Source organism: Anas acuta, chromosome 14 (assembly GCF_963932015.1).
Source record: "Anas acuta chromosome 14, bAnaAcu1.1, whole genome shotgun sequence".
NCBI lineage: Eukaryota > Metazoa > Chordata > Aves > Anseriformes > Anatidae > Anas > Anas acuta.
The window spans coordinates 3,071,099-3,096,087 of record NC_088992.1 but is presented as its reverse complement, the minus strand read 5'-3'; the positions used below and the strand labels follow the sequence as shown (position 1 = coordinate 3,096,087).

The 24,989-nt window shown below is 56.6% G+C and overlaps 1 protein-coding gene across 2 annotated transcripts in view; it reads right to left on the bottom strand.

Moving 5' to 3' along the window:
* Positions 1 to 24,989, bottom strand: part of JADE2 (jade family PHD finger 2) — a 58,591-nt gene that overhangs the window by 32,952 nt on the left and 650 nt on the right. For both annotated transcript variants that reach the window (XM_068698728.1, XM_068698729.1), the window contains exons 2-4: positions 19,334 to 19,391; positions 16,670 to 16,755; positions 7,655 to 7,812 (exon numbers count right to left, since the gene is read on the bottom strand). In XM_068698728.1, coding sequence (XP_068554829.1) covers positions 7,655 to 7,812; positions 16,670 to 16,755; positions 19,334 to 19,391 — 302 coding nt within the window. The remainder of the gene's footprint in view (positions 1 to 7,654; positions 7,813 to 16,669; positions 16,756 to 19,333; positions 19,392 to 24,989) is intronic.

The following is a 24,989-nucleotide window of genomic DNA, read 5'->3' as shown; positions in this document are numbered from 1 at the left end:
GAGCGGGGCGTGAGAGGTTGGGGAAGGAGCCTGCTGGTGTCGGGGAGAGGGGCACAAGGGGTGAACAGCTCGTGGCAATGAGGGCTGGCACCACACACAGGGCTTTGGGATCCTCGGAGTACCCAGGACCGGTTTTTGCCCCTCTTTTCACCTGAAAATGGCACGGACCGGCTGGGAGAGCGGCTTCCCAGCATCTCCAGGAAGGAGGTGCTGGTGCCCACGGGTGGCTGTGCCCTCAGGAGATGATGCTGCAGGCACCACAGGCAATGGGATGGGAGGAAACCCAAAACCAGAGGGTAAAAGTGAAACCTGGGGCATGGAGCTGAAGCCCTGGAGGTGGCCAGTCCCATGGAGGAGCCGCTGTCCCCAGAACTTGTTGTTCCCAACCCACCACAGAATGTGTGCCCTGTTCTCAGCCGGCCCCACTGTGCCCAGAAAAATAAGGATTTGCAGGATTTCCTGCCTGGCTGCTGGAGCCAAAACCCCTCAAGAATTGGCAACCACCGCTGCAAACCCAAAATTGTGCCCGTGTACCAAACAGGGGCTGCGGGCACAGGATCAGCCCCGGGGGGCAGAGGTGGGGAGTGGGAACCCTCGGCTGCCACGGGCAGGCTCTGCTGGTGTCAGCTCCTGTAACAAGCATGGTCCTAGCAAAAAAAACTTGCTGCAGGTAACAACCCTTGCCTTGCACATCCACACTCAAGCACACAGCCCCATATAACCCCACAATTTGTCTCTGCTGCTGCTGCTGCGTGTGGTGGACCCACGGAGGTCCCAGCCCTGGGGTCCCCAGCTCACCGAATTTCCACCGCAGTGCAGGACTGCAACATTTTCCCTTTTCACTTGTCACCTCCCCTAAAAAGCTTATCCTTCCTTCTGCCTCGAGCAAACAGCTTGCTCCAACCCCCTCGGCACGGCAAAACGCTTGATGCAGCTCTGAATCTGGATTTGGCCCCGGGAAGACGTGCCAAGCTCCTCTACCACAACCCCCCACACCCAGAAGTCCCCCCCCGGCTGCACAAACACCGCTGTGGCCATCGCTCGGTGCCACCAAGGTCCCTTTGTGCTACCCTGGGTGCTCGGGAAGGGTTAATGCTGCTCGCAGCATCGTCCTGCCTCCGGGTACCAGCAGCCAGTGAGGGTGGCTGCAGCTGACGTAATGTGGCTGCGCACCATGCGCATCGCATGGGGTCCTGCACCAGGGCTGCCAGGGACCCCCCCGAGGTGCCAGGGACCCCCCTGATGTGCCAGGGACCCCCCCGAGGTGCCAGGGACGCCCCCGAGGTGCCAGGGACCCCGGTGTCCCCTGGCAGGGAGGTACCAGCCCGGCACGGTGCGGCTGCCCCCCCGCCATCCCTCCGGCTGCTGCTTTTCCCAGCTGAACTCCGGGCTCGCGGCGCTTTCCAGGCAGAGCCGATTCCAAACATCAGCCCTGAGAGCATTTGCAAGGGAAAATCCTCCGTTTTGGCTCCCTGGCCCCATCTGGGTCTGGCTGCCTGGGTTTGCAAATCCTCCCCCCAAGAACTCCATTTCATTACGAAGCACAAGGGGAGGGGTGGGGTGGGGTGGCCCCTCGCAGGCTGCGGGCAGGTTCGGAGGCTCGCAGAGAAATTTAGCTGGGGCTCCGAGCTGCAATTAACAGGTGCAATTAGAAAAACACCCCCTTGCCCCTTCTTCAGCTAAAGCCTCCTCCAGCAACAGCCTGTGAGCAGAGTGGGTCCTGCCAGGCCCCTGGAATAAAGCAGTCCTCTAAGGGGAAAGTGATTCACTCCTCTTTGATGTGTTAAAGAGAGGAAAACAAGTGAACGGGAGGCACTAAACAGCCATCTTGGTAAACCCGGGCAGCTTTTCCAATTTCCTTCCTGAGCTGTTTATCACCGTGTAAGAAGCCCGAAACCCCGCAGACCGGGCAGAGAGCAGCGTGGTGATGCTCCTGCCTTCCTCACGTTCATATTCCAGGCTGAACCTCGCCGAGACTCAGCTCAACAGATGAATTATTTAGGTCTCGGCTCCGAGTCGGTGCCCAGAAAATAATTCCTAAGCAGAGAGGCGGAGAGTGGCAGTAAACAAGTGCTGGGATGCAGCAGGAGAGCTGCAGAGCCCCGCACAGAGCTGTGGGACCCCCCAAAAAGCCCAGAGGTGGCATCTGGGCTGCGAGGAGAAGGTGCACGCTGCTTCTGGTTCACCTGGAGCATCCCTGCACCTCTTCCTCCTTCTCCTCCCCATCAGAGCCCAGGGCTGTGTGCCAGACGCAGCCACAGGTCACCGATGCTCTGCTCCATCCCATCCAGGTCCTGGAAGTCTTGGAATCACTGCTAGCAAAGGCAGGGACACTTGAGCGTGCGTCTTCTCGAGATAAAAAGGACCAAACCCGGTGCTTCTTCACGCAACTCCAGCCAAACTGCTAACGTTAAAGCATCTGGAGTTAATTAGCCTGGCCAGATAATGCTTCCACAATTATTTCAGCAATGCAAACAGCCCCACTTTGCTTTGGATCCACCTACTGCCGGAGAGCAGAGCCCTGCACCTGCCGTGGCTCCGAGCCCTGCAGGGCCACCAGCCCGGGGATCCTCGTGGCCACCCCTGCTCCTGCCGAGGGAGCTGAGCACCGGGGGCTCGCAGGGAAGGTGAGGGCACGGGGCTGAGCAGCACAGCGCCAGGAGGGATCCGTCTGCCGGCCCTTCCACCATCCACGCTGCTACCAAGCCACCCGTGCCCTGCTGCCTTTCCCAGAGCCTCTCCAAATGCACTGAAAAAACCCCAAAGCTCCCAGCTCCTCTCCAGTAGGACACCGGGGGCACGCTGCCTCCACTGCCTCAGCTCGCCTCAGAATTGCAAATTTCACCTAAATCCCATCCTGCAGCTCCCGACACAAACCCAGCTCAGCAGGACCTGACGGGGCGTTAGCAGCCCCCTGTGGGGCTGTGCGAGCTGACCAGCACTCAACCCTCTCCTTCCCAGCAGCAGCGTCACACAGGCAGCCCGCTGAGGTTTCATTACTGGGGAATTTGGGGCTTCTGTTTTGCTCTTCTCCACCAAGCAAGCGCCGCGGGCCAGCTCCTGAGCCCTGGGTCAGCCTGGCTGTCTCCATCCCCACCACGGCCACGGAGCCAGCCGGCCTTCCTCTCCCCACTCACATCCCCCAGGGCTTGTGGCCTCCACGTTCGGGCCCGGCGCAGATGGGGTTTGTGTTCCTTTTGATCAGACCCAAGCCTCAGATCTTGAAAGGGAAGCGTGCCTGGACTTCTGGAGCGGAGCACAGCCTCCAGACGGTCAGCCGCAGAGCGGGGCCGGGGGACCCGAGAAGGAGCCCTTTGTAAAATCGCCACCGGGCCGGCTGCGAGCCCTGAGCTCACACGATTTTCACCACGAGCCGGAGGGGATGAAAAAAAAAAAAAAAAGAGAAGGAAAAAAAAAAAGAGAAGGCAGCTGATGTTAAAACAACAGCGCTGCTCCAAGAGCTACACAAACCGCTGCAGCATCCCGCCTGCCCCTTCTGCAGCAAAGCCCAAGGGAAGCTGCCGATGAGTCAACAGCCAGCCCGCCTCGGCGGCCGAGGGAAGGAGGGAAGGAGGGAAGGAGGGAAGGAGGGAAGGAGGGAAGGAAGCCTGGCCTCAGCCCGGCCTGGAGCTGCAGAACACCGTGTGCTGGTTGCTGCAGCGCCGGGAGCAACGCTGCCGCCGCCACGAGTCCTCCCCGTGCTGGGCAGCCACAGGGGGAGATGTCCAGGAGGCACCCATGGGGCTGCACTGCCAGGGTCGGGTTAATCAATCCCTTTGCTGGAGTCGCTCCCTTTATCCCCTGGGGTTTCTGGAAGGTGCCCACAGCCCCGTTGGGATCAGCGGGGGCTGAGGGGAGCGGAGGGCAGGGTTGTGCCCCCATCCCACAGGCGCTGCCGGGCACCGCTTGGCTTTGCGCCCCGCAGTGCGCTCCGGCTCAGCAGCACCAATATTTTGGCACAAGCTCGCAGCAGCCCGCTCGTCTCTGGGATGCTCCCTGCGAGCTGACCCTTTGGGTGCCTCCTGCTCCCTTCTGCCGTGGAGCAGCACCGTCCTTGGAGCCGTCACGGAGCCAGGACACGAAGGGCACCGCACGACGCCAGCAGCCCTGCAGTTCCTCCTGGAGATGCTGGGGCAGCTCCGTGGGGCCAACAGGCAGCAGCTCCACGCACAGCCAGCCGTGCCCCTACACCACGCAGCGCTGCCAGGGCTTGCTGGGGTCCTGGGGGAGCAGAGGGGACGCAGGGGGACATTGGAGAGGCGAAGGGGACTGTGCCGAGTGCTCCTCTGATGTGGCAGCCGCTCCCCAGCAGGGCTCTGCCCTCGCCCCGCTCGTGTGCGCACAGGTTGCGCCTTCCTGTTGCCCCAGCACTCCCTGTTTTCTGTTCAAACAGGGCCACAGCGATGACACAAGTACGGCTCCGCGACGCCAAGAATATCTGGGAGCCCTGCCAGCGAGAAGCAGCCTTCCTGCTCGTCCTCCTGCTGTGTGCACATTCACAGGAAACAGAAACCTACGGCACAGACCGAGGGGGCTTAACGCGAGCTCCAAGAGCCACCTCGAGATGCTGCCTGCATCCCCGTCAGCTCGGGGGAGGAACCGCCTGCCAAAAACGTTAAATCATTAAATAAGGAAGGAATTAGGGGCTGTACAGGTGCATCACATCAGAGGTCGGTGCCAGGGCTGCACGGAGGGATGCTCTCTGCTGTGTGAGCTCGCCACGTGCTGCTGTGCCTGGCTCCGGTGGGGAGGGATGAGCCCCCCTCAGGCTCCCAAGACCTGCTCTGACAGAAGGGGCTCCCCGTTGCCGTTTGGAAAGGGGCAGTATCCGCACCCCAACGCTCCCAGAAATTGGGGTACCTCTGCAGTCGGTGCCACCTTGCTCAGCCCTCAGCCTCGAGCCCAGCTGAGCTGCTCCTGTTGGCAGGAGGTACCCGCGGTACCTCCGTGTTTCCCCTGCTCTCACTCGACTCTAGACGGGTTTTATATCCCCACCACAGCCCGCCAAGCTTTGGGCAACACTCAGGCTGTACAAAATAACCCCCTTTTTAAGCACTGATGAGCCAGAAATGATTGTGGAGAGGAAACACCTGATGTCCTGCACCGCCCGGTGACCCTGCTGTGTGGGTGGCCACCGGCAGCAGCCACGCATCCGGCGGCACCCGGCCCTGGGCACCAAACCAGGGGGACAGCGAGCCCAAGGATGCTCCTCTCACCTCATCGCCCTCCACACAACTGCAGGGCGATCTGTGCTAGCCTACAAAGCACCCCCTGTGTTAAGGTGGCTCTTGGCGGAGGCATTTTTCAGGCGGCTGCTTCCCGGGAGAAGCGCTCCTTAAAGCACGGCGCTCTCCCTCCCGCCTCACCCCCGAGCTTTGACATTTGTCGAGCTCCAGCAAAACGAAACGTTTCAAAATCTAATTTTCAGCTTTGGATCCGCAAAACCTAGAGGCAACGGGCGGGTAGGAAGAGCTCGTTTCCAAGCGCCCAGGCGGGAGATGAAAAGAGCAGCAGCAGCGGCGGCGGCGGCGGCAGCTGCACACAGCAACACACCTTGGGGAGGGGGAGACGCAGTTCTGGAGCGCGAAACAGCTCTCAAACCCTCTGCTAAAAAAACTGCCGGGGGCTCCAGCACCTCGGGGTCATGGGAGATGGGTTTGGGATGTGTTTCCCAGGCACGGCTTGCCTGCTCCCCATGGGCAGCACGCTGTTACACCGCTGTTTTACCCCTCTGAGAGGTGGCAGAAAGCAAAACATGGCCCCAGGGCTGCGCCAGCTCTTGCCTTGGCACAGAAGAGCTGCTGGGCTCCAGGCTTTGGCCTGTAAAAAAACAGGGGCTGTGCATTTTGCTCAGCAGGGAAAGAACTCAAGGAGGCACCTCGCGCAGCCGTGATCTCCATCTCCCCTCCGATGCAGGACGTGGCTCTGGGCACGGACCCAGGCAGGTGAGCAGCAGGAGCAGAGACCCTGCGTGGAAAATGGGGATGGGGCTGCGCAACTTGAGCCTGCAGCAGCCCAGAAGGAGCCGCCAGGATCAGCAGGGCACATCACAAACCTGCTGCAGGGATTCACTGAACTGGCTGCGAGCACTGGAGCCACTACCAAGCGTCTTTGGGGAGGCACAGAACGTGGGTCCCATCTCAGCAGACCCAAAGAAGCCACGCACCACCTGCCTCTGAGCAGAAAATTCTGGGAAAAAACACCGAAACCCACACAGAGGCGAGCTGCACGAACACCTGCAGAAAATGAGAAGGGAGCAGGAAGCATCCGAGAGGGCCGGTGACCTTTGTGGTGTGCGGACAGAAGGTGGGACACGTCCTGACTTAGCAGGGCTCCGGCCCTGCCTACAGGGAGACGCTTCCAGGTACCCGTGGGCAGAGCCTTTTCCACACGCACGGGGTGTTCTCCATCCCTTTAGGGGCATCCCTGCGTGGGAACAGCAGGAACTGTGCCAGGACAACCCAAAAACGAGGGCGTGGGGCAGAGCAGAGGAGCACATCTGCCAGGAGGGGCTCGAAGCAGGGCAGCCGGCCCCAGGAGCTGGCACGGAGCTCCTGGATGCCCAACGCCGCCCGACGCACGCTGCTCTCCGGGCTGGCTTTAAAAAGGCCCCTCCAGCCCCGGCGGTGCCAAGCTATCACTTTTCAGCTGGAAATAGCACCAGCGCGAGCCCTCAGCTGGGGAGCAGAGCATTTACGAGTCCAGCCTGCGGTTAGCTATCAAAGACGACTAAAAAAAGATATTCCACACGCAGTTTTTTTTCTTTTTTTTTCCTAAGGATTAAATCAACTCAACAGCCCCCTTTACAACTTCCCTTTTGATGTGTTCGGACTCATTAAAGTTTCATTTCTTTCTCTCTTTTCCCCTGGGGAGGAGGGCAGCAGGGGGGGGGGGCGGGGAGGGAAGCGTACACAAAAGTTTGCTTCATAACCGGGGGCCGGCAGCTGCGGGAGCAGCTGCTGCCGCCGTGGACAAACGGTGCCTGCGTCGGGGCCAGCGCCTGGCCCAAACCCCCCGTTATCTGGGGAGCAGCACGGACCCTAGAGCATGGCCCCGTCCCTAGCAGCACAGAACCACAGCAGCATCACCTTTTTGCCACCCGTGCTTTGCCAAGCGCTCGGAACAGGGGCAGCGGCGCACCCCCGGCTCTGTGCCGCCTCGGCAGCTGCTGCAGGGTCTATTTTAAACCCGGTTCCCCATTTTAAAATAGCGAGCCGGGCTCCCTTCTAGGCCAATCGGCATCATCTCTGCAAAGTCTCGTGGATGCCTGCCCGCTCGCCGGGCTCCTTTTCCCAGCCCTCGAATGTTTGTGCTCCCATCCCATTTCCAGCACCCCCACCGCGACGTACGGCCACCACGGTGCTGCTAGATGGAGGTGCATCCATCAGCAGACAGATGCTGACGTTCTGGCTGGCTTTCTGCTGTGTTTTTTATTTTAAACACTCCTCTGATTTTATCAGATCTTCTCAAAATTCCCCAACCACAAGCAGGCGAGGAGCTGGCCTGCCTGGCACGGCTCCTCTCCGCCTCCCGGCAGCGGCGCAATCGCTCGGCACCGTGCCCATCCGGGGGGACAAGGGACAAGGCAGCACACCAGGGGACAGGGAAGGTGACAGCACCTCCCCAGTGGCACGGAGGGGACCCGCTGGCTTACCTGACCACGGGCTGGGGGATGGCCTCGGCGCTGGCGGGGACCTGGACGCCCTTCTCCCACTCCTGGCGCCAGGGGTCGGCCAGGACATAGTACTCCTCTGGGCTGAGCTGGAAGGAGTCGGGGATCTTCATGGCTGTGATCAGATCTGTGCGGAAAACCTGCACCAGGACACAAAAAGCGGGGAGGGTGAGGGGCTCTGACAACTCTCTGTGCATGCACCCGGGGCAGGAGCTGGGGATAACCACAGGTGCCAGCGTGGCAGGCTCACTGTGTCAGCCTGGGCTACCTTCTCCTAGGGGATCGATGCTCACAACCACTGCCTTTTAACCATCTCCAGCCCTACTGGGGTAGATGCTGCTCTCTTTTCTCTTGGCAGGAATGAAGCTGCTGGCAGGAGAGGCACTGCACTGCCCCGAGCACCTCTGTGTCCCCACAGCCACCTCACTGTGCTGGGCACCCTCCTGTCCCCACGGGGTAGAAATCCACCCAACTTCCATCCCCGCCTCCAGAAGCCCCTCCACGCGGGCCATTCTCATACAAAACGCATTCATCTGGCTTTGGTGGTGTGTTGTTGGTTTTTTTTTCTTCTAAAAATCCCCTATGAATCATCGTTGTTAAAATGCAGGCAGAGCAGCTTTCGCACAGCCACGGGCACGGCAGCGCCGCCCACCTCGGAGGGTGACCCTGTCCCGGTTTTGGCCCCGGCACGGTGCTGCCGGCGAGCTCCCTGCCCGCAGCTCCCACCTGGCTCCCTGCTCTGCTGTTTCTGAGCAAAACTACCCCAAAGCAAGCCCACGGCTCCAGCAGCACCCTCCCTGAACCATTCACTGCCCTAAAGCCCTGAGGCTTGGTGCCGGTGGCTCTCAGGGCCACGGAGCAGGGCTGGATGCTCAGCTCCAAGCCCCTCGGCTGCTGTGGTCCCCTCTGCCACCACCTCAGCTTGCCTTGTTTTGAAGAAATCACCTTCCTGCTTCACAAAAACCACCCCACTAGCAGCAGAGAGAAATATCCATGAGTCAAGGGCTTGAAGAGGCTCCTGGTTACACCTCAAAACCCAGACGTGCTGCGCCGGGACCGGTGGAAGGCCCCTTGGTGGCTGACTTTTGAGCTGTGCTCATGACGAGAGCACCAGGAGCAGAGCCTGGTTTTCCAGGGCATGGCTTTGCCTCAAAAAGCTCCAGCTGCCTTCGGGAGAGCAGCCACGCTCCCAGCAGGGACCCAGCTGCCACCGCTGGCTGCCGTCACGGCGGGTTTTTGGGTGGACACGGCGTTGGGAGCAGCAGCTGGAGCATCCTGGTGGGCTCTCCGGCCGCCTGACGGGTGAGTGGAAGCACGAAGCATCGCTGCATTACAGCACCGCTTCCCCTTCTCATTGTCTGTCTCGTTCCCGAGGGCAAAGCTCGAGTTTAGTCCACAGTTTGTTTAGTGAGCAGGAAAATATCCGGCTAAGTGGTGATAGAGATGCCTGCGCACGTGGTCCCAGCCTGCAGCGAAACGCACGGGGATTTCTCCTCACCCCATAAACCTCCTCTGAGGCTGACACCAGAGCCCTCCTCTACCAAAATCCGCCAGGTGTTTTCTGCAGCGCTGCTTCATCTGTTGGCAGTGTTTGTCCTCAAAACGAGTACTGCATTGTGAGGAACACAGTAAATGATACAGCACAGGCTCACGCTCCTGATCCAACACCAACACGCTTTGGGGAGTATTTCAGAAACCCAGCCGGCTGCGATGCAGGGAACTAGACATTAACCAAGACCACTGGGACCAGGATTTAGGTCAGTTTGTTTAATCCTCGGAGCCTCAGCGGATAACCCAATTAGAGCCAAACACAGCAAACAACCTCCTCTGTGTTGGGACCTCTCTGAATCACACCGTTACCTTCCTCCTCGTGCATCTGCTCGGAGTCGTTGCTGACTGCAGCTACATAAAGCCCACCTGAGCTGCCCAGAGCCAGCCTTGGAGCATCCTCCAGCCACCACAATTCACAGCCTACACGCTGCCGTCGGAATTAGGCTCGGTGTGAGGAAGATCAAGTTCCTTTAAGTCTACGTGCTACAAATTCCTCCTTAGGAACGCCACAGTAGCGTTTTACTACGCTGCTGGTGCGAGAAATTAAAAAAAGAAAAAGATTAAGATAAACGCTAATTAAGCATGAGAAGGAGCACGCACGATGTCATAATCCTCCCCGTGCCACGTGTCTGCGTCTCAAGCAGTGAGAAATAAACAGAGGAAGCCCGCTGCAGCTCGTCTGCTAACGGAGCGTGCAAACACACCCCGTGCCCGATGTGTCTGCAGTGCCAGGACCCCAGCTCAGGCAAGGGGACTATTTCCACTCCCAGTTTTTTTTTGGAGAGAGCAGGGAGCCGGCGGTGCAGGCAGGGCATCAACCTGCAGTGATGGGGACACTGGTGCAGTGATGGGGACACTGTCACAGTGCCATGGGCAGGCAGTGATGTAGGACTTAGTGCAGAGCCCGTCCCGTTGCCTTCCTCTTGCAGACGGAGACCTGCGCTGGCATGCCCCGAGTCGCCCAGTGAGCCCTGGGAGGAGCTGGGAGCACTGGGAACCCGGCGAACTGGCTGTGATGTGCTGGACCTGAGAGTGCCATGGATAATGGGAGAGCTCCCCTCTTCCCTGTGCACATCACAGGCTCGCCTCTTCCTGCATCGTCTTCCCCAAATTCATCCCTTCCGGCTTTTCAGCTCGCGTCGGCGTGGAAGCTTAGTTTTAATTTTAAGCCAAATAAGCACGATTGTATCTATTTCCCCGAAGATGATAAGGCACATCGCAGGCTGGATTTGCAATCTTACTACTTCATTTATTTAGGCCTTCTTGGAAAACAGATAAGCTCGCACATCCAAAGGCAGCGAGCACGCCAGCACTTTATCACAATGATGCCTCTGTCTTTTCATGAAGAACTGGAAATGCTCAAATTATTAACTATCAAAGCAGAACACTTTAGAAATGATAGAATGCCACAGAAATTGTAAAGGAAAGCAGATCAGTTGTCTGGAAATCTCCCAACAGCTAATACGCTCAAATTGTAATCTAAATGTCTTTTTGTTTTGAATTGTCTGGGATTAGGGTTGGGAAAAGACTCAATTATTCTACTCAAACTCTTCTGAATTATTTATGAAAACTAAATAAAGGATAAATTGGGCACTGATGAACTGAGGACCTGGCGGTGAAGAGAAAGTTGTGTACCAGAAAACAAGCAATTTTCCCTCAATAGCACTGTTTACTGTTTCTTCCCCTTCTGCAGGAACTGACAATTTGTCTCGGGGGCTGCTGCCACCCGCCCCGTGCCGGGGACAGGCCACACGGTCACATCGGTGCCTCGGGCACCTGAGCTGCCGCAGCCTTTCCCAGGGCCGGACCTGCTCTGCTTCAGCTCCATTGCCAAGGCTTGTCCGTGTCCCTACAAGCCTCCAAATGATCCGTGGTGCTCACTTTTCCCTGGCAGGACAAGCCCACATCACCTGCCTCGGTTATTTCCCCGTCCCCTCAGCCCAGCAGGGCACGGTGCCGGGCCGGCAGCCAGGCCCGGAGGTGCAGGACCACGAGAAGTCACCGTGGCGCAGAAGCCATCACGTTTCCCATGGGTATGTTCATATTTGTTGTTACTTCTGAAGTCTGCTGTAGTGAAGCAACAATAATATTGATCTTCCTCCTCAAAAAAAAAAACACAAACCCTAACTTAATTGGAAATAACAGATCCTCTGATTTCAGCATCCTTGCTTTTCACTTCACATCAGACTGAAGGGTGGTCCTCCGGTTGTGGCAGAGACCTGGAAGGCAGGAGTGGGACTTGGATCCTCCCTCAGCACAGCATCCCATGCACGGCCACCAAACCCCACAGAGGACCTGGGTCTCCATCCACCACAAGCCTTGATCCAACGGTGCCTGCGCCCCAAAACATCAGGACAGCACAGGGCGACGAGCACCACGCCACGCACCAGGAACCACTGTGCTGCCATCCCGGCCTCACCAACGGAGCCTCCTCCTGCCTGGAGCCCTGGAAGCCACCACCACGGGTCACCCCGTGACAAATTGGTGTCCCCAGACACCCCCTTTCAGCCCAGGACTGGGCTCGCCGTGCTGAGCACCCCGCTGCTGCGCTGCTCCCAGGCGGCTCCATGACCGCGAGTGCATTCCTCCCGCGGCTCCTGCCACTTCACAGCCTCCTCTGCCCATCAGCCCCATCTCCGCGCCTCTTCACTACCTTTCTGCGAAATGCCTGCATCGATTTCAAGGTTCTCTGACTCACTCACAAACCCCTCTAATAAAGTGGGCCACCACTCTCGCCGCTCTTCAGCTCCCACTTCCCGCGCTCTCCCGAGGGCTGTGCTTTCACAGCGACTGCTCGGCGGGGCTGAGGCTGCCAATTATCCCGTTAGCCCCAAATACCAACCCCAAAACATCGGATTCAGATCCTTTAGTAACTGCTTTCCACTTGTATGAAATCAGCTTCTGGGCGAGAGCCAAGAAGCTGAATCTGTTTTGGTCTTTAAATCTAAACTAAAGAAACACTCGTCTAGCGCTGCTTTTAATTAGCTTTGAGAACTGCAATGAGCCCGGGGACAGCGCAGGGTCCTGCGCGAACTATGGCAGCCCTTGCACGGGTTGTGTTTAGGCACACAAACGTTTGTATCCCCAGAAAGTTTCTGTAATAATAGAATCTCTCCGAAGTGCTTCACACTGCAGAGCAGGGGTAGGAAATGAAGAGAAATTAAGCCCATCCCTCAAAATCGGGTGCATGTGGAAAAGCACAACGCGTGCTGGCGAGACAGTGGGCTGGAGAGGTGGGAATCGCACGGCCCCAGCCTGTCTGAAATCACACGTTTGATATCTCTTCCCTTTTACAAACTCAATTATCTGAGATCCTCCCCGACACCCTTGCATCTGCACAGCCCGCCGGGCTCTCCAAGCGCTGCTCTGAACAGAATTTCTTCTGCGGTTGTGCAGTGATGGTTTGCAGCATGAAGGACAGGGGAGTGGCTTCCAAAAAGCCCAGATGACAGATCTTCTGCAGGTTTTGGTCCAACAACTTTCCTTCTTCCTGGCCAACGTTCCCCCCAGCCACCGTCCCCTTCTCCAGCACCTTTCTGCCCCAGGGAAGGCTGCGCAGGTCCCTCCCGCTGCCTTGCAGGGTTTTTCTCCTCCTTCCCAGCCAGCTCTATTAGCCCTTCATTCTTTCAAGCATAAAATTGTTTGTTGTAGCTCATGAGTCACAAGGATTTTTAGAGAAAGAGAAAACAATGAGAACAATGGGAGCCCTGGGAATATTTTTTGGTTGGACAAACTGTCTTCGTATCAGCTGGAGCCAGCACCTACGTGGGACCAGCCCGTGGCAGCCCACCCAGCTCACCCAAGGCTCATCTCCCAGGCATTTTGTCACATTTTTCTAGCCCATTTCAGAATAAGCCAAGCAGCAATATGCAGTAGCAGGGCTAAGGAACATGGCAATGCCTGGTGTGTGTTTGTAAGCAGCGATACTATCTGCCTGTGGGGAGAAAAATACTCACTCTCGTGTTCATTTGGGAGCCAGTCTGCTATCTCTTAATCTAGTCTTGTTTCCTCTTGAAATGCTGAATGTTAAAGATTCAATGAACAACAGAATTTAAAATAGGAACAAGAAGCATTTTTGTCCTGCCCTTCTCAGCATTCAGAAGACAATGGTATTAATCTGCTATAACCATGTTGGCTTGGGAAAAGTGACAAAGACACTGCAGTCAAACCTTTCAACAGAGACCTATTTTCTCTTAATCCAGCGCAGTAAAAGTATGTCCGGTCTTACTTGGCCATATGGTCCCTTATAAAAGCCTTTCTCAAAGCATGGAGGGCCCAGGGACTAAATTCACATTGGCCTGTAGCAGCACATACCTATTGCAGTGGGGAAAAAATAAATAAAACAAACACAAAAAGAACTAGTGCGATGACAATTACTTTCTAGAAGGGAAACAGTATCAAGCTGAGGATGCTTTAAAAGGGTTAAATCCTTGGAAAGAGATATAAAAAACATCCTTCAAAACACGGAAGTAATATCTAAACAAGGAAAGCAGAAAATAACGTAAATTGTATAAATTTGTGGTTTGCCCCTCATCTTGAACAGGGCGTGCAGCTGCGGTCCCATAACCTCGAAAAGGACCAGACAGAAGCGGAGGTGAGGAGCCCAGCACCTGCACGAGGAGGGCTGGGATGGGGCTGAGGGGCTGTGAGGCAGAGGGTTACACCACGACGCAGGTACTTCTTCCCCCACAAAATATTCTGGCCATGCAGCCCGGTGCAGGGCAGCGTTTTGGATCCCGAGCAGTTCAGAAGCTCATGACTAACCTCCTGGCTAACGCCCTGGCTCAGATGGAGCATCCAAAGGAGGCCCTGGGCCGCAGATGGCTGGGAGCTGGAGGATGCAACCAGCCAGCATCACTGCACACTTGCCTTGTCCCTGTGTCCCCTCCTCAGACACCAACAACCGCTCCCTGACTGACAACAACTGCAGGTGCCAGGAGCTGCCTGTGTCCGTCCCCATCCTGTGGGCCTCCTGACCCAAAATGTCCTCCACCAGCAGCCCCTCAGGCCCAGGGCTGTCACCTCGGCACGGCCTCGCAGAGCCCGGTGTCTGGGCCCCGTCAGAGGCCTGTGACACACACAGATAAATATAATCACCCTCCCTGGCACCGGCCCCCAGCGCGGATGTTTACAAACAGCTCAGTACTTTTCCACGTTAAGAAGCTTGTTTTTCCAGATGCCTCGTATCGGGTGGTTTTTAATGTGCATAGTTAATCCCTTCTCGCCGAGTCTTTCATAATAAACATCACCCCCTGACCCGGCTAATAACTATGTAACATTAATGCTTTTGAGTTTTTTATCTCCTGCGCATGTTGGCAGGGGAATGCAGATGGCAGCTCGGCGCCAGCCCGCTCGCAGGGACCAAGGACACGACTTTGTGAGGGACAGGAGAGGCTGGAGATGACCCCGCTCCCTCCCCAGCCTGTCCCACGGCATCACTGCCCCCTCGACTGCCTGCACTTGGGAGCTGGCAGCATGCAGAAGTGCCATTGGTCATTATAAAGCTACCAGCCAGGTGTACCCGAGTCTGAGTTACTGCTTGAAAAGGCCGCACCATCCCCAAAATGTCCAGGGCAGACTCCCTGACAGGCTCTGATGCCCAACAGTGTGTTCAGCACGCTTTCCACGTTACCCTCTTGTGCTTTCCATCCTCAGTGTGATAATGAAGTGGTTCACGTGAAGCAGGTTTGGCAGTGGTGTGCTTTCTGTTTTGCACTTCTCCATACTTGCCATACATGATGGCTCCATGCCGAACCCCGCCAAGCTGCTGTATCCAGATGTGTTTCCCCACAGAAGGAGCCCAGGCATGGCTGTGGACCCGTGGCTGTGGGCCCATGGGTCACGGCAGGACTTGGGGCAGACGTGGAAGGGTTTGGGAGAAGCTGTCCCAGAAGAAATCCACAAAGCCACGCTCACTGTGGAGACCTCCAAGCTGCACACAGCGACGTGCCTCATCCCTGTCGTGCAGGGCAGGCGATGCTGTGCCAAACCCTCGGCTCTCCGGCCTGGCTTTTGGGTCTCACCTGGAGCTGAACCCAAGCAGCACCAGGCCCCATGGCCTCAGGGAAGATGCAGGAGACGGGACTGGAGCTGAGATCTGTGTGGCTCACATCTGCTTGGGGTCCCACCATGATTTTGTAGAAGATGGCTTGTCAGCTTCAGCCTCCTTGCCAAAGCCCAGCCTGAGGCACCGCACACCGTGCCCCAAAGTCCCCTGTGGTTTCCATTCCGAAATGCCACCGTGGCTCGCTCTGCCCCGCTGTCAGGCAGCCTCCTGCAGGTGCCAGGCTGAGCTTGGCTCCACGGCTGAGGTTCACCAAGACGTGTGTCCCCGTGTAGGCCCCTGACCTGACATCGTCCTGAGCAAAACTGCAGAGCAGCAAAAATTGGGTCTGAATGCCTCCCGCCAGGCCCAGGAGCATTTCAGATTTATATCCAGCAACTTCAGCAGCGGCCGGGTGAGCTCCTCGCCAGCTGGTAGGCACAATTCATACACCCATCACTCATTTCAGGAGGCACATCTACAACCAAAAATTTACATTCCTAACCCTCACGTGCGACTGTCCAACAGCCTGTCAGCAGGCAGTGTCATCTGTATCTCCGGCTCTTTGTTATCTGGAGTGTTTCCAATTACCTCAGCTGGTAATAACAGCTCCTCAGCCCTCCTCCTTACTCAAGGCACAAGCAACCTGGACTTTTTAAAGTCTCTGTCCAATGCCAACAACACACGAGATACATCAATGTAAATCTGCCACAGCGATAAGAACTAAGTGCAGCTATAACTCAGGCGGTGACCACAGGAAAACCTCAAAATCTCTGCTCAGCTTGATGCAAACTGAGGATGTTATAGAGGTTTGTGCTCACCGGGCCACAGTCCCAGGAGATGAGCAGCGTGGGGGCTCGAGAAGAGATCTGCAGCCTGTGCTATGGGAGTATGCAAGAAGGTACCAGACAAGCCCGCTTCACCCTCATCTAAACTTAGCTCTGTTTGGACACGGGTCCAGACGACGGGGAATGCACCAACATCACTCTGGCTTTGCTCACACTGCTCTAGGAACGACGATGACCACCGCCAAACAGTGCAGTTGCTACAACAGCAGCTCGTGCTTGGTATAGTTTCCACGTCTATTGGAGACGTATCCCAAAGCCACGCGAGGGAAAGCAGGGCACAGCTGGAACGGGATCCAGGTGGGTACCCAAAGCTGGGAAGCTCAGCACATGGCCACTCCGACCCTGCAGGGCCTCCCAGTCCCTCCAAACCTCCCCTCTCCCCACCTGCATCAGCAGGAATCCCCCTGGGGACCACGGTCCTGACGGGCTGGGCACAGGGACCCCCACCCTCCACCTGAGCATCCTCCAGGTACCTCCGACTGCTCCCTCCAGTGCCCAGCCCGAGTGCCGCAGCACGGTCAGAGGATGCTCTGAGCAGCCAAAACCCCTGCGTACCTCAGAGGGCTTCTTCTCCTTCTGCCGGGACCAGTTGGATTTGGTATTCGGAAGTTTGGAGCATCTGGACGCAGATGTGGTGTGACCTGCAAGGAGGCAAAGGAGACATTACCTCAAAAACAGAGCAAGTTTTATCGGTATCTTTGCCACTGCCACTACTACAGCCTCAGCCAATGCTTTGGGTCAATGCTAAGAGGGGTAACACCTTGACATGGCATTATTCTTGTGCACAGCTCAGGGTACTTCACCAAAACAGATTGACATCACTTTTCTGCTGTTACAGGTGATGAAATAAAGGCCCCTGAGATTTAAGAAAGCTGTGGTCAAAGGCAGACATCAGGCAAAGTCCTAAGAATGAATGGCTTCCCCGAGGGAATGAGCCCGGGCTTAACCCTCCTGAAATCACATATCTACAGGAATCAGAAATTAAGGAAGTAAGAATAAAATGCTCAAAGTGAAGCAGCTGAACTGCTCGAGGACTTCAGGCTCCATGGTAAAAATACACTGACCACATGGGTGAAACTTCCCTGCCAGTGCCAGCACTAATAACTTCCACGCCTGCGTGCGGTTCAGCAGCCCCCTCTGCACCTCGTGGAAGCCACACAACAGTACGCACTTCAGTAGTAAGAGAGTATTTGCTTTGGGATTTGGGATTACTTTACTCTGGGATTATTATGAATGGCCTCTCATTATCCTGACTCGAGCAGTGTTACCACCACCGCTGCCACCTCCACAAGGCAAACGCTGCTGAAGCTGAAACGCGACGGGAGCACTGTGTTATTAATTTGTGTTTCCAACTCATAGGTGTTACTATCACTACTACTACCAGCAAAAAAGGAAAAAGCTATCTGTGTTTGGTAATACTAAATAACAAACCAACGACTGAAAGATTTTGTGTCCACCCCCGACCCCCGCTTTCTTGTATATGTGTGATAAAACCAAGACCTGAGCTCATGGTGTCAATTGTTCCCAAAGGACAACTGGTTTTTGGCCGTGGGGTCAGGCTAGATGCCACTGAGGAGGGCTCCACATAAACGCAGGCTGTTTTATGCCAGTATGCCAGGGGACTGGGTAGGCAAAGGACAGAGCAGAAAGCCCTAAGCTGTAACCGCTGGGAAAGCTGCTTTGCTCATCGAGTTGCTCCAAGCATTGCAGAGGCAAACTCTGAGTTTACACTGACAGATCGAGGCACTAATTCCCACTTTGCCCCCTCTTTTCAAGCTAGATGTGGCTACAACTATGCAGACTTAGATAACGTGTCACCTCCATCCTCTCCTGGCAGAGGCACAGAGAAGGAGGTCGTCATTTTGCTGACAATTATCCTGCAGGAGAGCATTCACCAACAGCTTAGCCCTCACCTGCAGCACGAACATCCAGCCCCAGTGGAGGTAAGGCCACGCTGCTCAATACCACACTGAACCATGCCTTAACCCTAAACAGCACAGAAGCGAAGGCAGCTCCGTTTGGTAAGCTGCTGAGCTCCTGGGGATTAGGGGATGGCAAGTTTGGAGCGGGGCTTCCAAAGGGAGCCCCCTGAGCTGAAGATGTTTCGTGTCACAGGAGGGAGGACTGCTGCTGGCGTGCACCCGGAGCCTGAAGCATTTCCCATCCCAGCCCCACCACCACGTCGGTGGCAGCAGCTCCCATCCCGCGGCCCCAGCTGGTGCTGGCAGCACAAGCTGGGCTCACTCAGACCGTGGTTTTTGGCTAAAGCTGTGGGAAGCAGAGCCAAACCCAGCAAGATCAGCCTTTCCGTAACCCCCTGTAATCTCCCCATCATCCTGTTAGGAGCAGGCCCGGGAGTTGGGTGTCTTTAGCACAGTCTCTTTGGCTCGCGGATGCTCCTGCAGCCAGATCCTGTAAAGTGTGGAGAGCAAATTCCCAGCACGGCCCGGATGAAATTACTGTGACATTCGCGAGAAACCAAGAACAACGAGCAGGGAACTACAGCGACTAGACAAGGGATTATACTCGTGTCTCGAGGGTGCTGCACAGCCGAGGCACTGCGGTATTTCTGCAGTGGGTGAAACCCTGAAATAAGTGGGAGAGGAAAGCGCTCTATTTATAGCCAAAATTCAGCACATTTGCACATGTTTATTGTTGAGCACATGCTTCTGCACTCCCTGAATGAGGATGAAGTGAGGTATATGTTTAAAAGCAAGCGTGGGCTTGCAAGCTCTGCTGGCTTGAGCCCTATCCCTTTTCCCACATCACTCCTCAGCTCACCAGGGAAGAAGAAAGCTCCGGTTTCACCCTGACCCTAGCAAAAACTTCCCTTTCCCCCAGTTCAGCTCAGCCAGGAGCTGACTGTGCTCGGGATGCAGCACACACGCAAGGACAACTTGTCTACGGAGGGCTTTTGCTCCGTCTGCAGATCTGCGCTCAGCAGCGTCTGCAGCTCTCCCTCACCCAAACTCCTCGCACGAGGGAGACACTTCCATCAGCTCGGAGGAGCCCACAGCCAGACATTTAAATTGGTATCAGCTTGTCGTACATCAGGGCTGCATTTCTGACAAACCCAACCCCGCGCACAATTCATTGCGCGGCGACTTCCCAGCAAATGCAGTTTCCTCGACTCCTCGCCAAGTAATTATTCCGCCGCTCTCCCTGCTGGAGGTGAATCACTTAGTTAGCTCGTTCAAAGCCTTGAATTAAAGGTCTTACTGTCAGTGGTGTCGGAGTTATCACTGCTGATCGAGTACTTTCGGCGTTTTTCTTCCATCTGCAACAGAAAGAAATGGCACGTTACGCTTCGTGGCCAGGACCCTCACCGATACCCGCTCACCGCCGCTCCTGACACCCACACGCCGCGCTGTCCCGACACCTACCCCCACGACAGAGCACCCGGGGGCTTAAGGAAGGAAGCAAGCAGCCCTCAGAGGGCTTTTATTGTTAAACATCGAGGGCGTGAGCGTTTCTGCACCAGCCCTCCCTGCTTCCAGGAGGCAGAAGGGGCCTGGCGCCGTCCCGCCAGCAGATCCGGGCTGCGCATTTCAGAAGCGCACCGACGCTAGAATGGAAACTCTGCGCACTCTGAGTATGTCTGCAGGGGAAAGTCCGAGCATCACTGAATTCTAGAGGACCCCTGTGCGCAATGAGGCCGGGGTTTTACCCTCTGAGTCATCTTCCCACTCGGGCGGTATCAGCTTTTCAGACGGCTGGTGCATCCGCCGCGCAGCCAGCACGCTAGCGCAGCCCAAAGCGCGCTTCCCACAGCTCAGACCGCCTCTGCCTCCTCCAGCACCGTGGGGCAAGCCCCAGCTCCAGCCACAACTTTGCTGTCCTAGAGACAAAGCCACAGCATCCGGCACTGCCGCAGGAGGAGGAGGAGGAGGAGAAGGGACCCGCTTGAAGCTCGGCCACCGGTTGGCTTTGTGGCTTTGAGAAGTGCCTGAAATCAGCAGAGTCCCCCGAGCTCATCCCTTGGGAATCGGGCAGAACCGAAAGGCAAGGACCTGTTCTAGCAGGTGCTTGAAAAAAAAAGAGGGAAAAATAAAGAAAGAAAAAAGAGGTTGAAAACTTTTGAAGGCTTTTACTAGGGTTGACCAGGTGGGGGGCGGTGCGACCCCAGCTCTCCAGCAGGGCTGTGAGCGCTGCGGGTGGAAGCACTACGCACGGACAGAGCCGCTGAGCAACAGGCTGGAAGCTAAAATCCACCTGCACTACACAACGTTAATCCCACAAAAATCATCCCGATACTTTCTGAGATGTTCTGCAAGAATCTGAGGCACATACACCGCCACTTCCCAAATATTAAGAGGGAACAACAACAAATGGGGTTCAGCAGCAGTAGAAATTAGCAGCAGGGCAGCTGGAGCACGCCATGCCCCCGAACAAGTGGAAAAGTCCCACTGCCTTAGAGCTCCCAGGTAGTTAAGCACATAAAACTCTCCCAGCGCCTGCATTTGACAACATGCGTGCTGTGTTTTATCACACCATTAGAAGGGATAATACTACGAAATATCATAAACATTTTAACCATCGGAGTTGTTGTAAGGCATTGCCCTGTCAAAACATGATTAAAAACGTTCCCTGAGACTATGGCAATACCAATACTTTCCTCCAGCGATTCCAGGGGAAGCAGATGTTATTAAACCAGCCTCCTTCCAAGTAGCCGGTAGATTTTTGCTTGGGGAAAATTAGACTGAAGGCAGATTTAACTGCAGGTTGCTTGCTTGTAGTGGAAATTCTACCTGAGCACTTGAGACTGGTTCCCACTGGTTTGATGGAGCCGTGCGCTCATCGGCTGAAGGTGCTGGTCACTGAGATCACACACACCAAAGCCAGCGGGGAAAAAAGGATCAACCTGAGCCATTCCCAGGGTTTTCCACCTTTGGCTTTATAGTAACAGTGCCATCGGCATCACTGTCTGTCCCCAGAAAGAAAAAGGGGCACGGTCAATTCCCAGCGGGGTGGCGGGGTGCTGGGGTCGCTTTGGGCGCTGTGGCATTTCTGGGAAGATGCACTGATCACCCCTTTAATTGAACTTGGTCCCTGTGTCCTGCTCCTGCCCTACTCCTACCTCCCCAGCACCCTTGTACAAACTGCTGTAGGGCATCACAAGTTTGTATCCACATGCAGAAGTGGTTCGCGTTGCAAGCAAACAGCGGCTCCTCTGCAGTAAATCATTTTGCCCCCGCTTGAGAGCCTCCAAGGCAGCACCCTCTTGAAACTGCATTTCAATTGCTCCGACTGAAATCCTGGCTTGAGCAAAGTATGGGCATCGCCGAAACTCAGCCACAGCCTGGGTAGGGGCCGGCACAGGGTGGCACAGCAGGGACACGGGGGCACAGCAGGGGCTCCCTCGGTGCCTGCAGGAAGGTGAATTTGTGCCCCAAGCCACAGGGCTCCACCAGACCTCGCCAGAAAATGGTTAACTCCCAGGCAGCGCTAAGGAGATGCTGTTTCCTGAAGGACTCATCTTCTTGAGCCCGCCAAACAGTAGTAAACTGCACGGTACTTAACGGAGGAATTTACTGTAGAAGAAGGGGAATTGGGCAATTTCCCCAGCTGGAGCTCGGGGCTATGCAGCAGGGGGGGCGGCTGGGTGCCCGCCCTGCCCTCGCAGCACCCCCTTGGCCATTCAAAGTCTCCACCAAATGTACTCTCTGGGCCAAAACGCATCCTCCGTTTACGTTAGAGGCCATCACTTCACCTTTAACTGACCCATTCCCCACATGGCATCATTATTAAAGCCATAAACAAATTCCAAAAAAATTTGTAATACTTCGAAAAGGTCGCAGTTAGGTCAAACTTGGCCCAAAATCCAGCTTTTACGCAGCCAGAAACCAAGAGAAAGGTTTCTATGTATGCTCGCTTAAAAAAAAATTCAAATAGAAACAGATGTGGGTTTCTTTTATAAACAAATGAACATCCCCCTGAAGTGTCTGCAACTCCGACTGCGTCCGCCTAATGCCTGGAAACCCGAAAATGGAATTGATTGCGAACTAACACATGCTCAGCACCGCCTTTGTTCAAGCTGAAAAAGGCAGATAAATGCTAAACCCAGCAACAGGATGGCCTTCCATCAGCCCAAACAAATTTAAATCACCGGGGCCTTGCACAGATTGGCCTCAGGATGGGCTGCAGGATCGGGCAGCCCTAAGGGTCGGGCAGGGCCAGCCTCAACCACAGCCTCCAACTTCCCCAGAGGATGCCCAAACTTCCCTCATCCCCTTCCCCTTTCCTCCAAGCACAGGCAGGGATGAGGAGAGCTTTTGGGGATGCAATTTTGCCCAGCGTATGTAAGCAGGGAGAAGCGGAGGCAGACCTGGAGAAGCACCTGCCCCAAAACCCCAAGCTCCCGGCCATCGCTGCATGGGGCAGCCCTGTGCTGGTACCAGTACCAGCGTGCATCCCAAATGGTTTGGGTGGGCTCCTCGCCTCCTACAAGCCTCTTCCACTGTCCTCATGCTCAGGGGAACCCGCTGGTGTTTCCCAGCTCGCTGCCAAGCTTTAGCCCACGTGGGGCTGGGAGCTGCTGGTGGCACCGTGGGTCAGCGGGGGGACGGCTCTGAAGCGGGGAAACGAGCAAGGGAAATCCACACACACCCACAACCACTGCTCCCACGGGGACCACGGCACGGAAATCTGCACAAGCTGCAGTAAAAGGAGCGTTTGCTCAGCAGCCCATCCTCGTGCTGAGGGATGCGGCGCGCTCCGTGCCCCCCGCCCCGCGACCTCTCGCTCGGTGCCAGTTGAGCAACGCCGGCTGAATTCTGCGCGCTGTTTGTGAGCTGCAATGAGACTGCAGAAAACCACTTCCCTGTTTGTTCTTCCAGCACAGAAATAGGAACACAAACAGAAAATAGTGCCCCCAGCGGCACGCGCGCCCTCCGTCCAGCCCCGGACCGCCGCGTCCCAGTGCGTCCCAGTGCGTCCCAGCGCAGGGCGCGGGTGCCGGGTGGGTGCCGTGGGGCGCTGGGGCCGCTCGGTGACGCTTCCCCTGCGCGTTAACCATTTACTGGCTCTGTCTAGGAAAGGCAGCGGGTTGTTCGAAAGTGCAAGAAGGGAGGAAGAGCAGGAAGGTCCCAGCGGCACGCCGCAGCAGGGCTGTCCTCGCAGCCTGCTCCCAGCAGCAGCTCCTGGCGCCGAGGGCGGCTGCGGGGGGCTGGGGGTGAGCAGCAGCAGCAGCCCCTCGCTGGGGGAGCAGCCCCGCTCTCACGACAGCAGCAGCCGAAACTTTTCAGCCCGAGGATGCGCGCCGGCTGTGCCAGCAGCCCGCCAGCACATTTTGGCGCATAGCCCCCATGTCTCGGGGGAAGTGGAGCTGCTCTTTTCTGAACCTCCCCGGGGTAACCCCGGGGAGAGCAGAAGCGGAAAGCCACGACCCCGGCGGGCAGAAGACGCGCGCTCACGGCAGCGTTCGGGTCGGGGCAGCCTGGCGGGGTGGGAGGCAATTGGGGTGCCCCCAGGGCTCGCCTCCCCATAGCTGCCCCCAAATAAGCGATGCCCCCGTGCCCGCTGCCCGCTGCCCCACGCAGCCCAGGTGGAGCGGGGCCGCTCCTCCCCAGCTGCCAGCTCCGTTGGCTGTCTTGGCTCCTGGGGGCACAATTTAACCTCATTTAAATTTAAAACAAAACAAGCCCTCGTTTACTTCCTGTGCTTTGCCTTTTTCCAAATCTAGCAGGGGATTTTTTTTTCTTTTCTTTTCTTTTTCTTTATTGCTCACATTTATAACTTTCCTTTCCTTTTCTGACTTGTTACCCTCTAATTACCCATCCTCTCTGCAGCAAGCCCGGACGCATCGCAGGTAACCGGGGAGGTTACGGCGGGCACCCAGGGCCACCCCTGCCTTCGTGCAGGACCGCGTGGGGCACGGCGTGCAGCCGGAGCCCCCTCCTGCAGCTCTCGGGGCATCCACAGCCCCGAGCAGCATCAACAGGAGCCACGGGCGCTCAGCTTCGCAGGAGACACCCGGAGGAAGCCGAAGACCTGTCCTCTGTAAGCGGCTCCGTTGGAGGATCACCCGTCCACCGACTTTCGGAACTTGGGTGTCAACCACTGCCAGCAGCCACCGATACTCCAACTGAATTTCATCTCCCTGCCTAGAAATCTAGCGCGTCCCCTTCCAATTCTGCGCTGCAAGCCTTCATCTTTAGCGATCAGCCTCAATTTTCCTAGGAAAAACAAATTTAACCTTTGATTTAACCTTTCGGCGAGCTATTTTTACTCCTATCTCCAGCTTATTTTAACCTCGGGAGCCAATAAACGCTTAAAGGTCAAACCCCATTCCTAAGAGCCCGGCTTCACCCCGGGGAGGAAGGCTGAGATCGCTGATTTTTCCGGGGCAGAATCCCCTCTTCCGACCGTCCCAGCGGCAGGAGGGGCCGGGCACGGAACCGGAGGAGGGAAACACCGCTGGGGAGAAGCAGGGGGGGTGTTAAAATACCTCCTGCCTTCCTCGGGATGCTGGGGGATGCTCGGGGATGCCCCCCGGACACAGATGCGCTGCCCCCCGAGCTGGGCATCCCGGTAGCTCCCCCACCTTGGCATCACTGCCCAACTTCAGCGTTGGGGTGAGCGGGGATGGTGGCACGGTTTGGCACGGTATGGCACGGTATGGCACGGCACGGCATGGTATAGCATGGCATGGCACGGCTCAGCATGGTTTGGCACGGCATGGCACGGCTTGGCACGGCATAGCATGGCATAGCATGGTTCAGCACAGCTTGGCATGGTTCAGCACAGCTCAGCACGGCTCGGCACGGCTCGGCGGGCCGGAGGCAGGTGGGGAAAGCTCCGGGGCTGCAGCGGGGCGGCCCCGGGCCCCGTGCGGGATGGAGCCGGCCCCGCCACGCCCCCGGGGCCCCGGCCCCAC